General features: G+C 34.9%; 1 protein-coding gene across 1 annotated transcript in view; it reads left to right on the top strand.

The window, feature by feature from the left end:
* nord overlaps nucleotides 1–15,023 on the top strand; it is a 164,859-nt gene that overhangs the window by 23,194 nt on the left and 126,642 nt on the right. Inside the window, exon 2 of the mRNA XM_069843709.1 lies at nucleotides 7,267–7,550. Within this exon, the coding sequence (XP_069699810.1) occupies nucleotides 7,279–7,550 (272 nt within the window). The 5' untranslated portion in view covers nucleotides 7,267–7,278. The remainder of the gene's footprint in view (nucleotides 1–7,266; nucleotides 7,551–15,023) is intronic.

The following is a 15,023-nucleotide window of genomic DNA, read 5'->3' as shown; positions in this document are numbered from 1 at the left end:
AGAGTTTGTTTATCGCTAATGTGATAGTCGCAAAATGGATTTTTCAATGGATCATACAAGTGGAAGCCAGAAGATGGGCGTTGAGCTTTCTGTTCAGTCGATGGATTCATGCAAAATAGGTGAAAAACACGTAAATAAGCAATCGAATTTATTAGTCACCTATCATTAAAGAACTCAGGAACTGAAATTATTATTTCTGTATCATTATAAAGCTCAACAATAGAAATTATTAGTAATGTATTGTTGAATACCTCCACAATCTAAATTATTACTAATATCATTTAAGGCCACAACAATCTCGAAATTATTGGTTAATTCAAGAGATCAATAATTAAAATTATTTACCACATATTATTCAGTAGCCCAACGATCTAAATTATTGGTAACTTATCATTTAAGGGTTCAACAATCCAAATTATTAGTCACATATTCAAGAGCTAATAGTCGAAATTATTAGTTCCCTGTCATTCAAGAGCTAAGTAATCGGAATTATTAAACCCGCGTCGTTCAATAACTCAACAATTGAAATGACATCACATATCAATCAAGACCTTAAGAAACGAAAATATTAGTCACATATTATTCAAGAGCTCAAGAAAAACAAAAGTATTAATCACGTATCATTCAAGAGCTTAAGAAACGAAATTATGAGATACATCATTCAAGAGATAAGCCATAACATTGAATAACTCAACAATCGAAATTATTAGTTATCATTCAAGAGCTCAAGAAATGAAATTATTAGTCACATGTTATTCAAATGCTCAACAATCAAAAATATTAGTTACTTACCATTCAAGAGCTCAAGAAATGAAATTATTAGTCACATGTTATTCAAATGCTCAACAATCAAAATTATTAGTTACTTATCATTCAAGAGCTCAAGAAATGAAATTATTAGTCACATGTTATTCAAATGCTCAACAATCAAAATTATTAGTTACTTATCATTCAAGAGCTCAATAACCGAAATTATTAGTCACATCTTTCGAGAACTTAACCGAAATGTATTCGTAATATCATTCAAGAGCTCAATATTCGATATTATTAGTAATATATTATTTAATAGCTCAACAATAGATATTATTAATCGTATAATTCAAGAGCTCAACAATCGAAATAGTTATTCATATCATTCGAGATCTTAATCGAAATTATTATTCATATATCATTCAAGAGCTCAATATCGATATTATTAGTCACATACCATTCAATAACTCAACAATAGAAATTATTAGTCACATCACTCAAAAGCTTAACAGTGCAAATTATTAGTTACGTCATTATAGAGCTCAACAATGAAAATTATTAGTCACATCATTCAAGAATTTAACAAACGAAAGTATTAGTCACATCATTCAAGAACTTAACAATGTAAATTATTAGTCACATCATTCAAGAGCTCAACAATGTAAACTATTAGTCACATATTATTCAAGAGCTGAACGATCGAAATTACTACCCACATCATTCAAGAGCTCAACAATGCAAATTATTAGTCACATTATTCAAGAGCTCAACAATGTAAATTATCAGTCACATCATACAATAACTCAACAATGGAAATTATTAGTCACATCATTCAAGAGCTTAACAACGTAAATTATTAGTCACATATCATTCAAGAACTCCGCAATTGAAATTATTAGTCACATCATTTGAGAGTTTAACAATGTAAATTATTATTTTACGTATCATTCAAGAGCTCAACAATAGAAATTATTAGTCACATCATTCAAGAGCTTAAAAATGTAAATTATTAGTCACGTATCATTCAAGAGCTCAACAATAAAAATTATTAGTCACATCATTCAAGAGCTTACCAATGTAAATTATTAGTTAAATATCATTCAAGAGCTCAACAATAAAAATTATTAGTCACATCATTCAAGAGCTTACCAATGTAAATTATTAGTTAAATATCATTCAAGAGCTCAACAATAGAAATTATTAGTCACATCATTCAAGAGTTTAACAATGTAAATTATTAGTCACGTATCATTCAAGAACTCAACAATGGAAATTATTAGTCACATCATTCAAGAGCTTACCAATGTAAATTATTAGTTAAATATCATTCAAGAGCTAAACAATAGAAATTATTAGTCACATCATTCAAGAGTTCAACAATGTAAATTATTAGTCACGTATCATTCAAGAACTCAACAATCAAAATTTTTAGTCACATCATTCAAGAGCTTAACAATGTAAATTATTTGTCTCATATCATTCAAGTCCACACCTGTGGAGTAACGGTCAGCGCGTCTGGCCGCGAAACCAGGTGGCCCGGGTTCGAATCCTGGTCGGGGCAAGTTACCTGGTTGAGGTTTTTTCCGGGATTTTCCCTCAACCCAATGTGAGCAAATGCTGGGTAACTTTCGGTGCTGGACCCCGGACTCATTTCACCGGCACTATCACCTTCATCTCATTCAGACGCTAAATAACCTGAGATGTTGATACAGCGTCGTAAAATAACCTAATGAAATAAAAAAAACATATCATTGAAGAGCTCATGATGATGACGATGACGGTGACGTTGATGATGATAGGATGGATGTAATTCCTCATGATGACAGTGGTACAACACGACATGATGGAAATTAGAATCGTAACACTCTGGAGATCTTCCAAAGACTTTCAACGTTGTACATACAAGTCATTTTGCTCTCAGGCATGTAGTATTTGAAAAAGCTTGTGTTAACGATCTGCATCATTCAGTGTAGAGACAGTTCATGAAATTAAATTATGTGCACTGTTTTTTTAATAGGAACTAATAAAGTTGTACATCTCTCAGTCAATATGCACACCAATCTGTAAGATATTAAATCCATTGCTATAAAACCAAGCATCTTACGTCACACACGCCATAATAATTTATGATGTAGTTATTTCGCTTTGAGGTTAGTTTCATACGTGCTAGGTCAGGGTGTACAAAATATCCAGAGTCATCGGAAATGGAAACCAATTCCAGCACGTTTTGTACACGTTAGCATTCTCTTAACAAACAGAAAAATTTTATTTGTCCATATCCTAAAATTATGTAGTACCATATACCAATCAAATCACATAATTTGCAGTACATACATGTATTATACTATAAGGTAGACCTATATCACATTACATCCCATCACATTATCGGTCGAGGTTATGTTCTTAGACGTACCAAGAACGGCGACACTAAAAATAATTCTTTAACATGCAAGTCTGCTAATAAAGTAGGGGAATTGAAAGGGTGGCTCACTGCTAATGCATGAAGCTGGTAGTCGGGAGGTCAGGGGTTCAAATTCCACGCCAGGTCAATCTGATCACTGTTTTTAGTGGTTTCCTAGATCATAAATAACTAAGAATCTAGTTAGGCCTATTTCAAAGAAAAATGCCGGATTCGCTAGTACTGAATCCATTCTTGTACATGGCTTCTGGTAGATGGAAGGGGAATAAAAATCATTACGTATATTAAAATTATAGCATTTCGAAACAGAAAGTTGCGATTTCACCTGGCAGTTCAAGCGACTATAAATAAAACCTAATGTGTGTCTATATATTTCATTTTATTGGATTATTTTACGACGCTGCATCAACATCTAGGTTATTTAGCGTCTGAATGAAGTGAAGGTGATAATGCCGGTGAAATGAGTCCGGGGTCCAGGACCGAAAGTTACCCAGTATTTGCTCGTATTGGGTTGAGGGAAAACCCCGGAAAAAACCTCAATCAGATAACTTGCTCCGACCGGGATTCGAACCCGGTCCACCTGGTTTCGCGGCCAGACGCGCTGACCGTTACTCCACAGGTGTGGACTATATATATGGTGAAAGGGCACCTATTACATTAATTCATAGACATAATAGATGAAGTAGATGCCAACAAGTTTTGTCAAATAAGTTTTTTGATAGTCCAATAGTTTTGAAACTACGAAATGTAATGTGTTGTAACGCTGCAACGCTCTTTGAGTTCATTGCCCCGCAGTGGGGGTGAGTGTAACTACAATCATCCATTCCGCAATAATTGCGAGAGGAAAATGTGAACAAAAACGTCTCATCAGATACGTTTCGATGAAATTAGTGTACACGCGCAACACTTAACACCTTACTTCACATTACTGGTACCATAAACTTAATTTCTTTTCTAAATTAATTTATTTTGAATTTCTTCGAAGATAACTTAGGCTAAGTGTGGAGATTGAGTTACAGAATGAGTATTCGTGATAATGTTATTTTGAGTTTACATCAAATGTAAAGAAATCTTTAATGGAAATTGTTTTGTTTTGTAAGAATTTACATTCTTTACTATTTTATAATTACATAAAAAGCAAATAAATGAACAGATACCGTAAATGTTAAATAAGTTTCATGGTATTAAATTTAGAGTTAAAGTAGTTATAAAGTAATAAAGAATGTTAAAAACCAAATAGTTTGCGTAATTAATTGATTCAATACTTTATGTTTTCATCTACAGTAGTTTGATTGAAACATGTGTGATGAGACTTTTTTGTTTACATTCACCTCTCGGAAATTTTGCAGAGTGGATGATTGGAGTTACACTCACCCCCACTGCGGAGCAATGACTTCAAAGAGCACAGCTACTCTTTGCAGCGTTGCAACACGTTACATTTCGTATTCTCTAAACTATTGGAGATATCAAAAAACTTATTTGACAAAACTTGTTCGCATTCACTTCATCTACTACCACAGTGAATTAATTTAATAGCACAATCTAGTAAATACAGTCACGAAACTTGAGTTTATGAGGGTGCTAGGATCAATAGACTGTGCAGTTACTATTTCGCATTGTCTGTAATGAGGCGATAGTGGTTAGCAACTATATATGGATGCATATTTACTACGTATTGAGCTTTGTGACTATATATACAGGGACATCATTTTATTTTTACTAACATTTTTAATAGTAACCTGGCTATGCCTTTGGATCAACGCCGTTTGCTACCCCTTTCCACGACTGGAGTTCGATGATACTGCCTAAAATACAAACAAATCACTTTACTGGGTATAGGAGAGAAGAAAAGTAGTTCATCCATTTACGTAAAGTAAGAAATACCGCGCTTTTGAGTTTGATAATTTTCATTAGGTTTTTGTTTAATCAAAATACAGTACAGTATTAACAATGAGTGTTTTTACTCACGAACTGAGCTGTCCATGTGGACGTATTCATTATGCAGTGTATATTATACTGTCTACAGCACATTAGCGTACAATATAGAGAATGAAGTGAAATTGAAAAATAATCATAATATGGATATTTAAGCACATTTTTTAAAATGGTGGCCCTTCATTTCGATACAGGCTTCAGTTCTAATGTGCATATTATCGCACTATAGACTATTGTACCTAATCCCAATTACCAGTTTCGTCTTTCGTACTAGTAACTGTACCTACTGTATAAAAAGAGTACTTTACGTACTGTAAATTCAATCTTCACTTCTGCCCGATCCGAAAAGATAAAATTACTCAGTCCAAGTGTTATGTCGTAGGGTCGTAGAAAGGGAAGAAATCACGTGACACTTAATTACTTAACGATGCCCTTTTATTTAAGTTATTTTAAACAGTTGTATAATATTACGTAGACTTCCAATTCCTAACAGAAATTAATGTTCTCACAAAAGAGCTAAGACAGCCCAGCCACTAGCTGGCAAATAAAAGCTGATGGGAGAAACCGGGATACGACGTAGGCAAATGGGCGACGGTACCTGTGCGAAAATGATTCAATATTGAAAGCTCTTTCGTCACTGGAAAACGCGAACATATTTTTGGAACGTACTGTTTACTATGACCGTAAGGCTACTATGACTGTATATGCGGTCTTGGATCTGCGCGGAGGACGGTTGAACTTCATTAGTAGAAGGGGTGGGAGTGAAGTACATTCAAAAACTCAGGTACAATAAAAATTGAAGTAAAAATAAAATGATGTCCCTGTACTAGACTGTGATAACAGATCCCCTTGTATCCTGTATATAATAGCAAGAAATTTAAAGAACTGTCAGTGGTTGCGTAAAATTTACGTACTCGAAATATAATATGTACTATCTTTAACACTGTAGTGTAGTGTATTTAATTTGATACTCCTGTCCAGGGCGCGGCAAACTAGATTTGACCCTGTTAACCGACGGGAATTGATAGGCAAGGAGACATAATGATTCCAGTCTGCAAATAGACACAACTGTGCAAAGCTGGCTTTCAGGTAAAGCTCCCTGTGACGCAGACTTGAATAACTGAACAACTGATTCACATTACCAAACAGTGGTCATTTTCGTTGATGTTCTCACAACAAGAGGCTGTAATCGTGAAAATAAGCATGATCATTTCCCAGCACATCAATCTGTTAGATTGCATGGTTAGATACCCAAGGTTAACCTATGTGAATAAAAATCGATTCACCGTAGACTTCGTTTGGTCGCAAAACTACGTACAGTTAATTGCTGCATATCTATTTCGCCATTATTCCTCTTCGGAAGAATTGGTTATGATATTCAACAGGCAGTGACTAGTTGATTTTCCGAAGTGGTATTATATTAAAAGGAGACTTACTTACTTACAAATGGCTTTTAAGGAACTCGCAGGATCTTGGTCGCCTTTAATATATTGTATGTAAGACCCCTTATACTTTCATGCATTAAAAAAGGAAGAAAGAGCTCTAATATGCCAATTGTACGGAGGAGGGACCCGAAGGCTTAAACTGCAACCTGAGACTTATTGTGCTTACCACTCCTACTCTTGTAAGTGATTGGGTAGCCAAACGGCCGCGCTCTTGTACAAGTACAGCACGCCGCACCGTTAACTTAACTCGAGCTATTGTATGTGAATTAATTATGGCGAAACGAGTCCGAGGTGGAACGCCGAAAATTACCTAGCAACTCTGCTTCAATTGGTTGAAGGAAAACCCCGGAAAAAACCCAACCAAGGAATTTGTCCCAATCAGGATTTGAACCCGGACCCGTCCGTTTCATAGCGAGACGTGCTGACCATTACTCCACAGCGGTGGACATTATTATTATTATTATTATTATTATTATTATTATTATTATTATTATTATTACTATTATTATTACTGGCTGTTATAGGCATAATATTTGCCTGTGTTAATATGAATATGCTTTTACTCGTACGTTAGATTTTGTGCTACATTTTAAGGTATTATTCACGTCATAGCAAGAGGTGACAGATGGGAAAATGATTAACTTATCAATGTTCCTGTCATTGGAAACGAAAACCTTTACATTATGCTAATGAATTTACCACATTTTCTATTGGCAGGAAGGCCTCACGATGCCCCGTAACAACGGAAGTAGTGGAGGGGATGGAGACGTGACGCTATTGGTCCGTGCTACTGTTGCTCTGATTCCATTGGTGCTGCTACACGTGTCCCTATTGGTTGCCGGAGAGGACGCCGCTGACACGACGCCGATCGATCAGCCGCGAACGAGCAGATTCCCACGCTACAGATTCAATATTCGCAAAGATGACATCTTCCACGACACCCGCGTCATCCCAGTGGAGCACCAGGTTTCCGCCTTCCTCTACAAGGGCGAGACCAAGCTGTGAGTCACTTAACCACTTATTTTATTCATTGATCGAGGAAGAAACGAGTATTAATGAGATATGGAATTACCTGTCTCGACCATGTTAAATTATATTTTACGTGAGGAAATTGTTTTTTTCGAAAACTACTGAAGCTAGATAGCTGATTTTGAACAGTTCAAAGATATCTGATCTAGAATTTTCTGATCGTGTAAGCGAACTTTCTAACTACGGGATAAGTCAGAACCAAAGATATAACAAATGGACAAACTTTAAAATATGTAGTTTCGCTAGTTCTCAATAGGTGATAATGTTATTGAGCCTGATAAAAATGTATTGGGGAGAATGACAATTTAGATTAGGCATAAATTATTCTCATAATTGACAATATCAGCGATTTCCTGCAAAACCTACTGATTTTTACAATCAGCAGAGGGGAATGAAATTTTGAATATTGTAATGCAGGTATATTTATGTACTAGTGGCGACACTGACTGTTATCTTCGCCATCTGTCCACAGAAGTGGTAACTAAAGAAGCCACATTTACACGAACAAATTTATCGATCACTATCGATTACTAAGACTCAAGTACCTTTGAACGTCAGTGTACACATAATTCGATTTTATGCTGAAACAGTAATTTTCCTTTAATTTATATACTTACTATGAAACAATTCTTTCAGTAATACGATTTTAAGTAATACATTACCCCCTGTCACATCTTCAAAATGTAACAAGCATAACAATTTAAGTAAATTTCTGTTCAGATTCAAAATTAGATGGGAAAAGAAGATAACGGAACGATGTGAAGACAGATTATAATGTGAGAGAATCCTTCACTCTACAAAAGCTATTAGTTAAGGAGTAAACAAATCAGTAATCTGTAAATAGTTAAGTAAACAAGTGAATTGCAATAATAGCAGTAAAAGATTTAGGAATAGTGAATAGTGAATCTATTATGATTACATACCGAACTAGAATTGTTTATAGGTCATGAATAAGTACAGGGTGATTAATAAGTACCTGTACAAACTTTGTCGGTGTACTGTAGAGGTAAAACTAAGAGCAAAATGTTCTATACAACTTTTCCCACAAATCCTTATTTTCAGAGTTATGATGCATGTCAGTCCACACCTGTGGAGTAACGGTCAGCGCGTCTGGCTGCGAAACCAGGTGGCCCGGGTTCGAATCCCGGTCGGGACAAGTTACCTGGTCGAGGTTTTTTCCGGGGTTTTCCTTCAACCCAATACGAGCAAATGCTGGATAACTTTCGGTGCTGGATCCCGGACTCATTTCACCAGCATTATCATCTTCATATCTTTCTGACGCTAAATAACCTAGATGTTGATACAGCGTCGTAAAATAACCCAATAAAATAAAAATGATGGATGTCTGACCTTGCTAGGCATATAAAACATGGACCAGTAAAGCCTTCGGACGTATCACATTCGCCTACATAGTGACTATGGTAGATGTTTGTTTTTCGTACATCCTACTACAGCTGATTCCGACCTGATAGGACTTTGTTTACTGTATGTAGGTATGTTTAGTTGTATGGCGCTGTTGCAGTTCCTACCGTACCAACTCTCGTAAGTACACATTCATTTTGTCTTTAGTTCAGTAGGCTTCAGTTGTGTGCGGTACGATAGATCGTGCAACATCAGTTGCTTGGCCAGCCAGATCACCGGACTTCTATTTTTGGGATCGTCTGAAGGCGCTAGTTTATGCTACTCAAATTCCGAACGTAGCAGAACTACAGCAGTGAAATCAAAATGGTTATGAAACTGATCGGAATGAGTTGAACGGGGTGTGTAAAATTTCAAGATTAGTTCATACCTACATATATTAAAGAAAAGTCCTATCAGGTCGGAATTAACTGTAGTGAGGTGTACGAATAACAAACGTCTAACGCAGTCGCTATGTAGGTGAACAGGACACATCCAAAGACTCTACTGGTCCATGTTTTTGAAACCTAGGAAAGTAGGACATTTTGTATCATAACTCTAAAAGTAATGGTTTGCAGGAGTTGTATAGAATATTTTAATTTTATTTTTACCTCTACATTACACCCACAAAGTTTGTACAGGTATTTATGAATAACCCTGTATAGGATAAGAACATTAAGTTAAAGTGTGATATTTTAGTACTGACAGAATGATGAAAGGATAATTCAGTTAAATCAGCGGTCATCAGCTCAGAGTACCCTGGGGCTAGCGTCTCTTACCCGCGGAGAACACACTGCACTATGGTGCAATCATAGCTGCTAGCGGGTTGCTGCACGACGGGGCACACGGGACGGCTCCGCTTACCCTTTACCCATTTCAGCGAGTGCTGACGTCCACTGAGTTAAATAATTAAAGACAGATGATAGGAGGATTGAATAAGAATTATTTGAATCGGGTGGGGGAAAATTCTGAGATGAGTGATAGAGTGTAGAGAAGTACTGAACATTAGTATCAGAAGAATCATATTAGTGGGAATATACGAGTATAATAATAATAATAATAATAATAATAATAATAATAATAATAATAATAATAATAATAATAATAATAATAATAATAATGGTTATGCCACTGTTCAGAATGAGTTGAATCATTTTGATTTCACTGCTATTATTATTATTATTATTATTATTATTATTATTATTATTATTATTATTATTATTATTATTATTATTATTATTGTATTCGTGTTGTGTTGTATGGTACAGTATGGTAGGTATACAGTATTAAATAGTACTAAACTACTGTTACTAGCAGAGCTGTTAAATTAAGTAGTAGTTCATAGGCTAGTACTTGTGAAACTATTTGGTCGGCGGGAAAAGACACACAAGTCAAAAAAGTCGATTTTTCTGTTGCACCTAATCACGTAAGTCTAATATTTTTTTCTAATTTTTTAAATAAAAAATTTTTCTTGTATTTTAAATTGAAAAGGGTCTTACTGTACATGAATTTCATTATTATACTTATATTCAGTTAAGAGTAAATTAAAGAGAAAGTCTCTCCTGAAAAATTATTATTTTTTTACTTATGTGCTTTTTCCCGCCGACCAAACAATGTTACATTTGTATCTGAAATAGTAATGACAGATTTGAACTGAAATGCATCAAATCCGCTATGTCCAGACAAGAATGATTAAAGAAAAAAGATGTAGTTTCCCTTTAGAACTGGCCTTATTGGAACTAAAATAATTTTCGTGTCAAATTCCGCTATAATATGTACAGCGATTTTATGTTACGTATTCAAAGCCGGAACATCTTGAATATATATTTTAATTCCGTAAAGTTTGGAATTTCATTTAAATGTTCGTTTGCACTTTGTAAACTGTCTTCACTGTCTAAAATTATTAATTGTTTATCTGCATACAATAGGTTGTATAATCCAAAGTCTATATTACTAATATTAAATAATACAGTTCTAGAATAATCTGATAGGTTTGTGAATGCAACTATCTTCATCTTTATTAAACAGGCACGACACAAATAAGAATCTGATAGTGTTTTGTTAGATTGTATGATGTCATGAAGTCTTCGTTGTCTCTTTCACGCTGCTTGTACTGTGTTCATAATAAGAAAGTAATTATTCAATGTGCTGCACGCCTGACAGCTTTTCACTACATACATTATATGCATGCACCGGCATTAAACTTCTTGCCAGAGGAAACGTTTATACATACAGTACATCCGTCCAACAGGACATTGATTCGAGAGTCTATACGCTTAATTCAAAAGGATATAAATTCACATCATCTTCATTTCAACACTGTAAAAATATTTTGTTTCAATAAAAACATATTACAGTAACTTTTTTTCCGGCGTGACTCAGTCGGTTAAGGCGCTTGCCTGCCGGTCTGAAGTTGCGTTCGGGCGCAGGTTCGATCCCCGCTTGGGTTGGTTACCTGGTTTTTTTTTTTCCGAAGTTTTCCCCAACCGTAATGTGAATGCAAGGTAATCTATGGCGAATCCTCGGCCTCATCTCGTCAAATATCATCTCGCTATCACCAATCACATCGACACCTAGTAGTTGATACAGCGTCATTAAATTACCAATTAAAATAACTTTTTTTCAGCAAATAACTCACTAATAGAGAATGAAGAAGATGGGTGTATCTTATTTTCTGTCGCAAATAGGTACTTTTATTAAGAAATATGTATATACCGAACGAGGTAGCTCAGTGGTAGCGTACTAGATTCGAATTCGAGTAGTCCAGAGTTCAAGTCCCGTGGCCGGCCAATCTGACTGAGATTTCTCATAGTTTTCCTGATCATGATTAATCACCGTCTTAATCACCATTATCATAATCATTAATAAAAATAACATCAGCTAAATTAATAACTTACTTACAAATGGCTTTTAAGAAACCCGCAGGTTTATTGCCGCCCTCACATAAGCCCGCCATCGGTCCGCCCTATCCTGTGCAAAATTAATCCCGTCTCTACAATCATATCCCACCTCCTTCAAATCCATTTTAATATTATCCTCCCATCTACGTCTCCGCCTCCCCAAAGGTGTTTTTCCCTCTGGTCTCCCAACTAACACTCTATATGCAAAAGGTTGAAATTTTAATAGTGGCAACTATTTATTTGTTACCAATACAAAAGTTATACTTGTGTGAAATTTCTACTGTCATTCAATTTAGTTACGAACATTGTCTACAACTCGTTGCCAGCGATGTGGAAGTCGCAGTATCTCTGTAGCAGTGCCTGTTCTGTTGATGTTTCTGAGGGACCGATCCTTCATCTTTGGGATCAAGTCATAACCACAGGGGCTTAAGTCCGGTGAATATGGTAGGTGAAAAAGCACTTCCCAACCCCAATGTCGGTACAGATCAGCTACAGGATGTGCCACGTGTGCCAGAGCATCAGTGGCGGCTCGTGATAAAATATTATATGTGTTCACAATTTTGTGTTCCAAAATCGAAGAGAATTTGAAATCGTACGTTTAGCCTAATATAAAATGTCATGATTCCAATGTTTCACTATCGAAAAAACCGTATATAAATTCAAAAGGACATATAATAATAATAATAATAATAATAATAATAATAATAATAATAATAATAATAATGTTGATGATGATGATGATGATAATAATAATAATAATAATAATAATAATAATAATAATAATAATAATAATAATAATAATAATAATAATGAAACCCTGTCTTTTTATTCCTAATTTTTCCTGGTAAGCCAGTTTACCCAGTTCTTTACTGTTCCAAATTACTTGAACAGAATTCATTGTTTACGTTTCTTAAAAATGAATACATATCACAATGCAGTTATTTACAAAAGCGTGTGTTCAGTAATATATTTTGATTCACAACACACTGATACACTATAGCCTATGCCAGTACTGTAATCCCATTCACAAAGTTTGATTACTATAAATACATGCCAGTAAATATTATTCTTAAATATTATACACTACTATACAGATACTTAAACTCATACTACCACCACCACCACATTCAGCCAGCACGTGTTTGAAAGCCAAACTATGCTATTATGCTACACTGAAGTATAGTAATTCACAAACTACACTCTCGTAGCAGCACTGTACACACATCCACATAAAGTAAACGTTCCGACAGTGAGATGCTGACACCTACAGGCTAGAATACAGACTATTAAATTTTGTCCTCCTGTAGTACGTGAACGAAAGCATCGATGCACCTGACATCTGTAGGATAGATTCACTGTTCACTTAACGCTTTGTGCTCTTGATGAGTCATAAGCGGCCAGCGAAAGACAATATTCTCCCGCGCATGCGTGAAATTCCTGTAACCTTCTTGAAAAGAGCACAGCTTGTACGTGAACGGATATTGCCAAGTTTACATAAGAAGTTTATGCAAGAAGGGGGGAGTTTAAAATACTCGATTCTGATATTATACGTTCCCACTACGTCAATACGGTATTAAATAATAAAACCAGTCATGCATTAATGGAAACAAGGTGTTCACGTGCTCTTGTGCTCTTATTGACGCACCGCCACTGCCGAGCATTATCCTGCAAAATGATGGGAGGGTTCTGCAAATGTATCATATGCGATAATCCTATATCTTGGCCTAACTGACGCATCGTCTGACGTCGGTCTGTGTCTAACAGCACTGCAACAGCCTGCACTTGCTCGTCACTGACAGTAGGGCGATCCGGCCGAGCCACGAAGATAAAAATTGTTTTATATGAAATATTTTATTGCGTGTTTTAGGAAAGCCATTCATTTAATTCCAGATATGCTAAGTCAATTTAAGAGACCAGTGTATTATGATAATAGATTATTGAAATAATTTTAGTTTTGTCCTTTAAATGTGTCGAAATTTGATCCGAACAAATGTAACTTTTCGTTCTGCAAAGGAATTTTAAAATGTTACACTTGTTCGGATCAAATTTCTGCACCTTCAAAGGACAAAACTAAAAGTCTTCAATCATCAAAATTTTACATTTGTTCGGATAAAATTTCTACACCTTCAAAGGACAAAACTAAAAGTCTTCAATCATCAAAATTTTACATTTGTTCGGATAAAATTTCTGCACGTACAAAGGACAAAACTAAAAGTCTTCAATCACCAAAATTTTACATTTGTTCGGATAAAATTTCTGCACGTTCAAAGGACAAAACTAAAAGTCTTCAATCATCAAAATTTTACATTTGTTCGGATAAAATTTCTGCACGTTCTAAGGACAAAACTAAAAGTCTTCAATCACCAAAATTTTACATTTGTTCGGATAAAATTTCTGCACGTTCAAAGGACAAAACTAAAAGTCTTCAATCATCAAAATTTTACATTTGTTCGGATAAAATTTCTGCACGTTCTAAGGACAAAACTAAAAGTCTTCAATCATCAAAATTTTACATTTGTTCGGATAAAATTTCTGCACGTTCAAAGGACACAACTAAAAGTCTGCAATCATCAAAATTTTACATTTGTTCAGATAAAATTTCTGCACGTTCAAAGGACAAAACTAAAAGTCTTCAATCATCAAAATTATACAATTGTTCGGATAAAATTTCTGCACGTTCAAAGGACAAAACTAAAAGTCTTCAATCATCAAAATTTTACATTTGTTCGGATAAAATTTCTGCACGTTCAAAGGACAAAACTAAAAGTCTTCAATCATCAAAATTTTACATTTGTTCGGATAAAATTTCTGCACGTTCAAAGGACAAAACTAAAAGTCTTCAATCATCAAAATTTTACATTTGTTCGGATAAAATTTCTGCACGTTCTAAGGACAAAACTAAAAGTCTTCAATCATCAAAATTTTACATTTGTTCGGATAAAATTTCTGCACGTTCAAAGGACACAACTAAAAGTCTGCAATCATCAAAATTTTACATTTGTTCAGATAAAATTTCTGCACGTTCAAAGGACAAAACTAAAAGTCTTCAATCATCAAAATTATACAAATGTTCGGATAAAATTTCTGCACGTTCAAAGGACAAAACTAAAAGTCTTCAATCATCAAAATTTTACATTTGTTCGGATA

This window comes from Periplaneta americana, chromosome 13, assembly GCF_040183065.1.
Source record: "Periplaneta americana isolate PAMFEO1 chromosome 13, P.americana_PAMFEO1_priV1, whole genome shotgun sequence".
Classification (NCBI taxonomy): domain Eukaryota; kingdom Metazoa; phylum Arthropoda; class Insecta; order Blattodea; family Blattidae; genus Periplaneta; species Periplaneta americana.
This window is presented reverse-complemented; position numbering and strand designations above follow the sequence as displayed.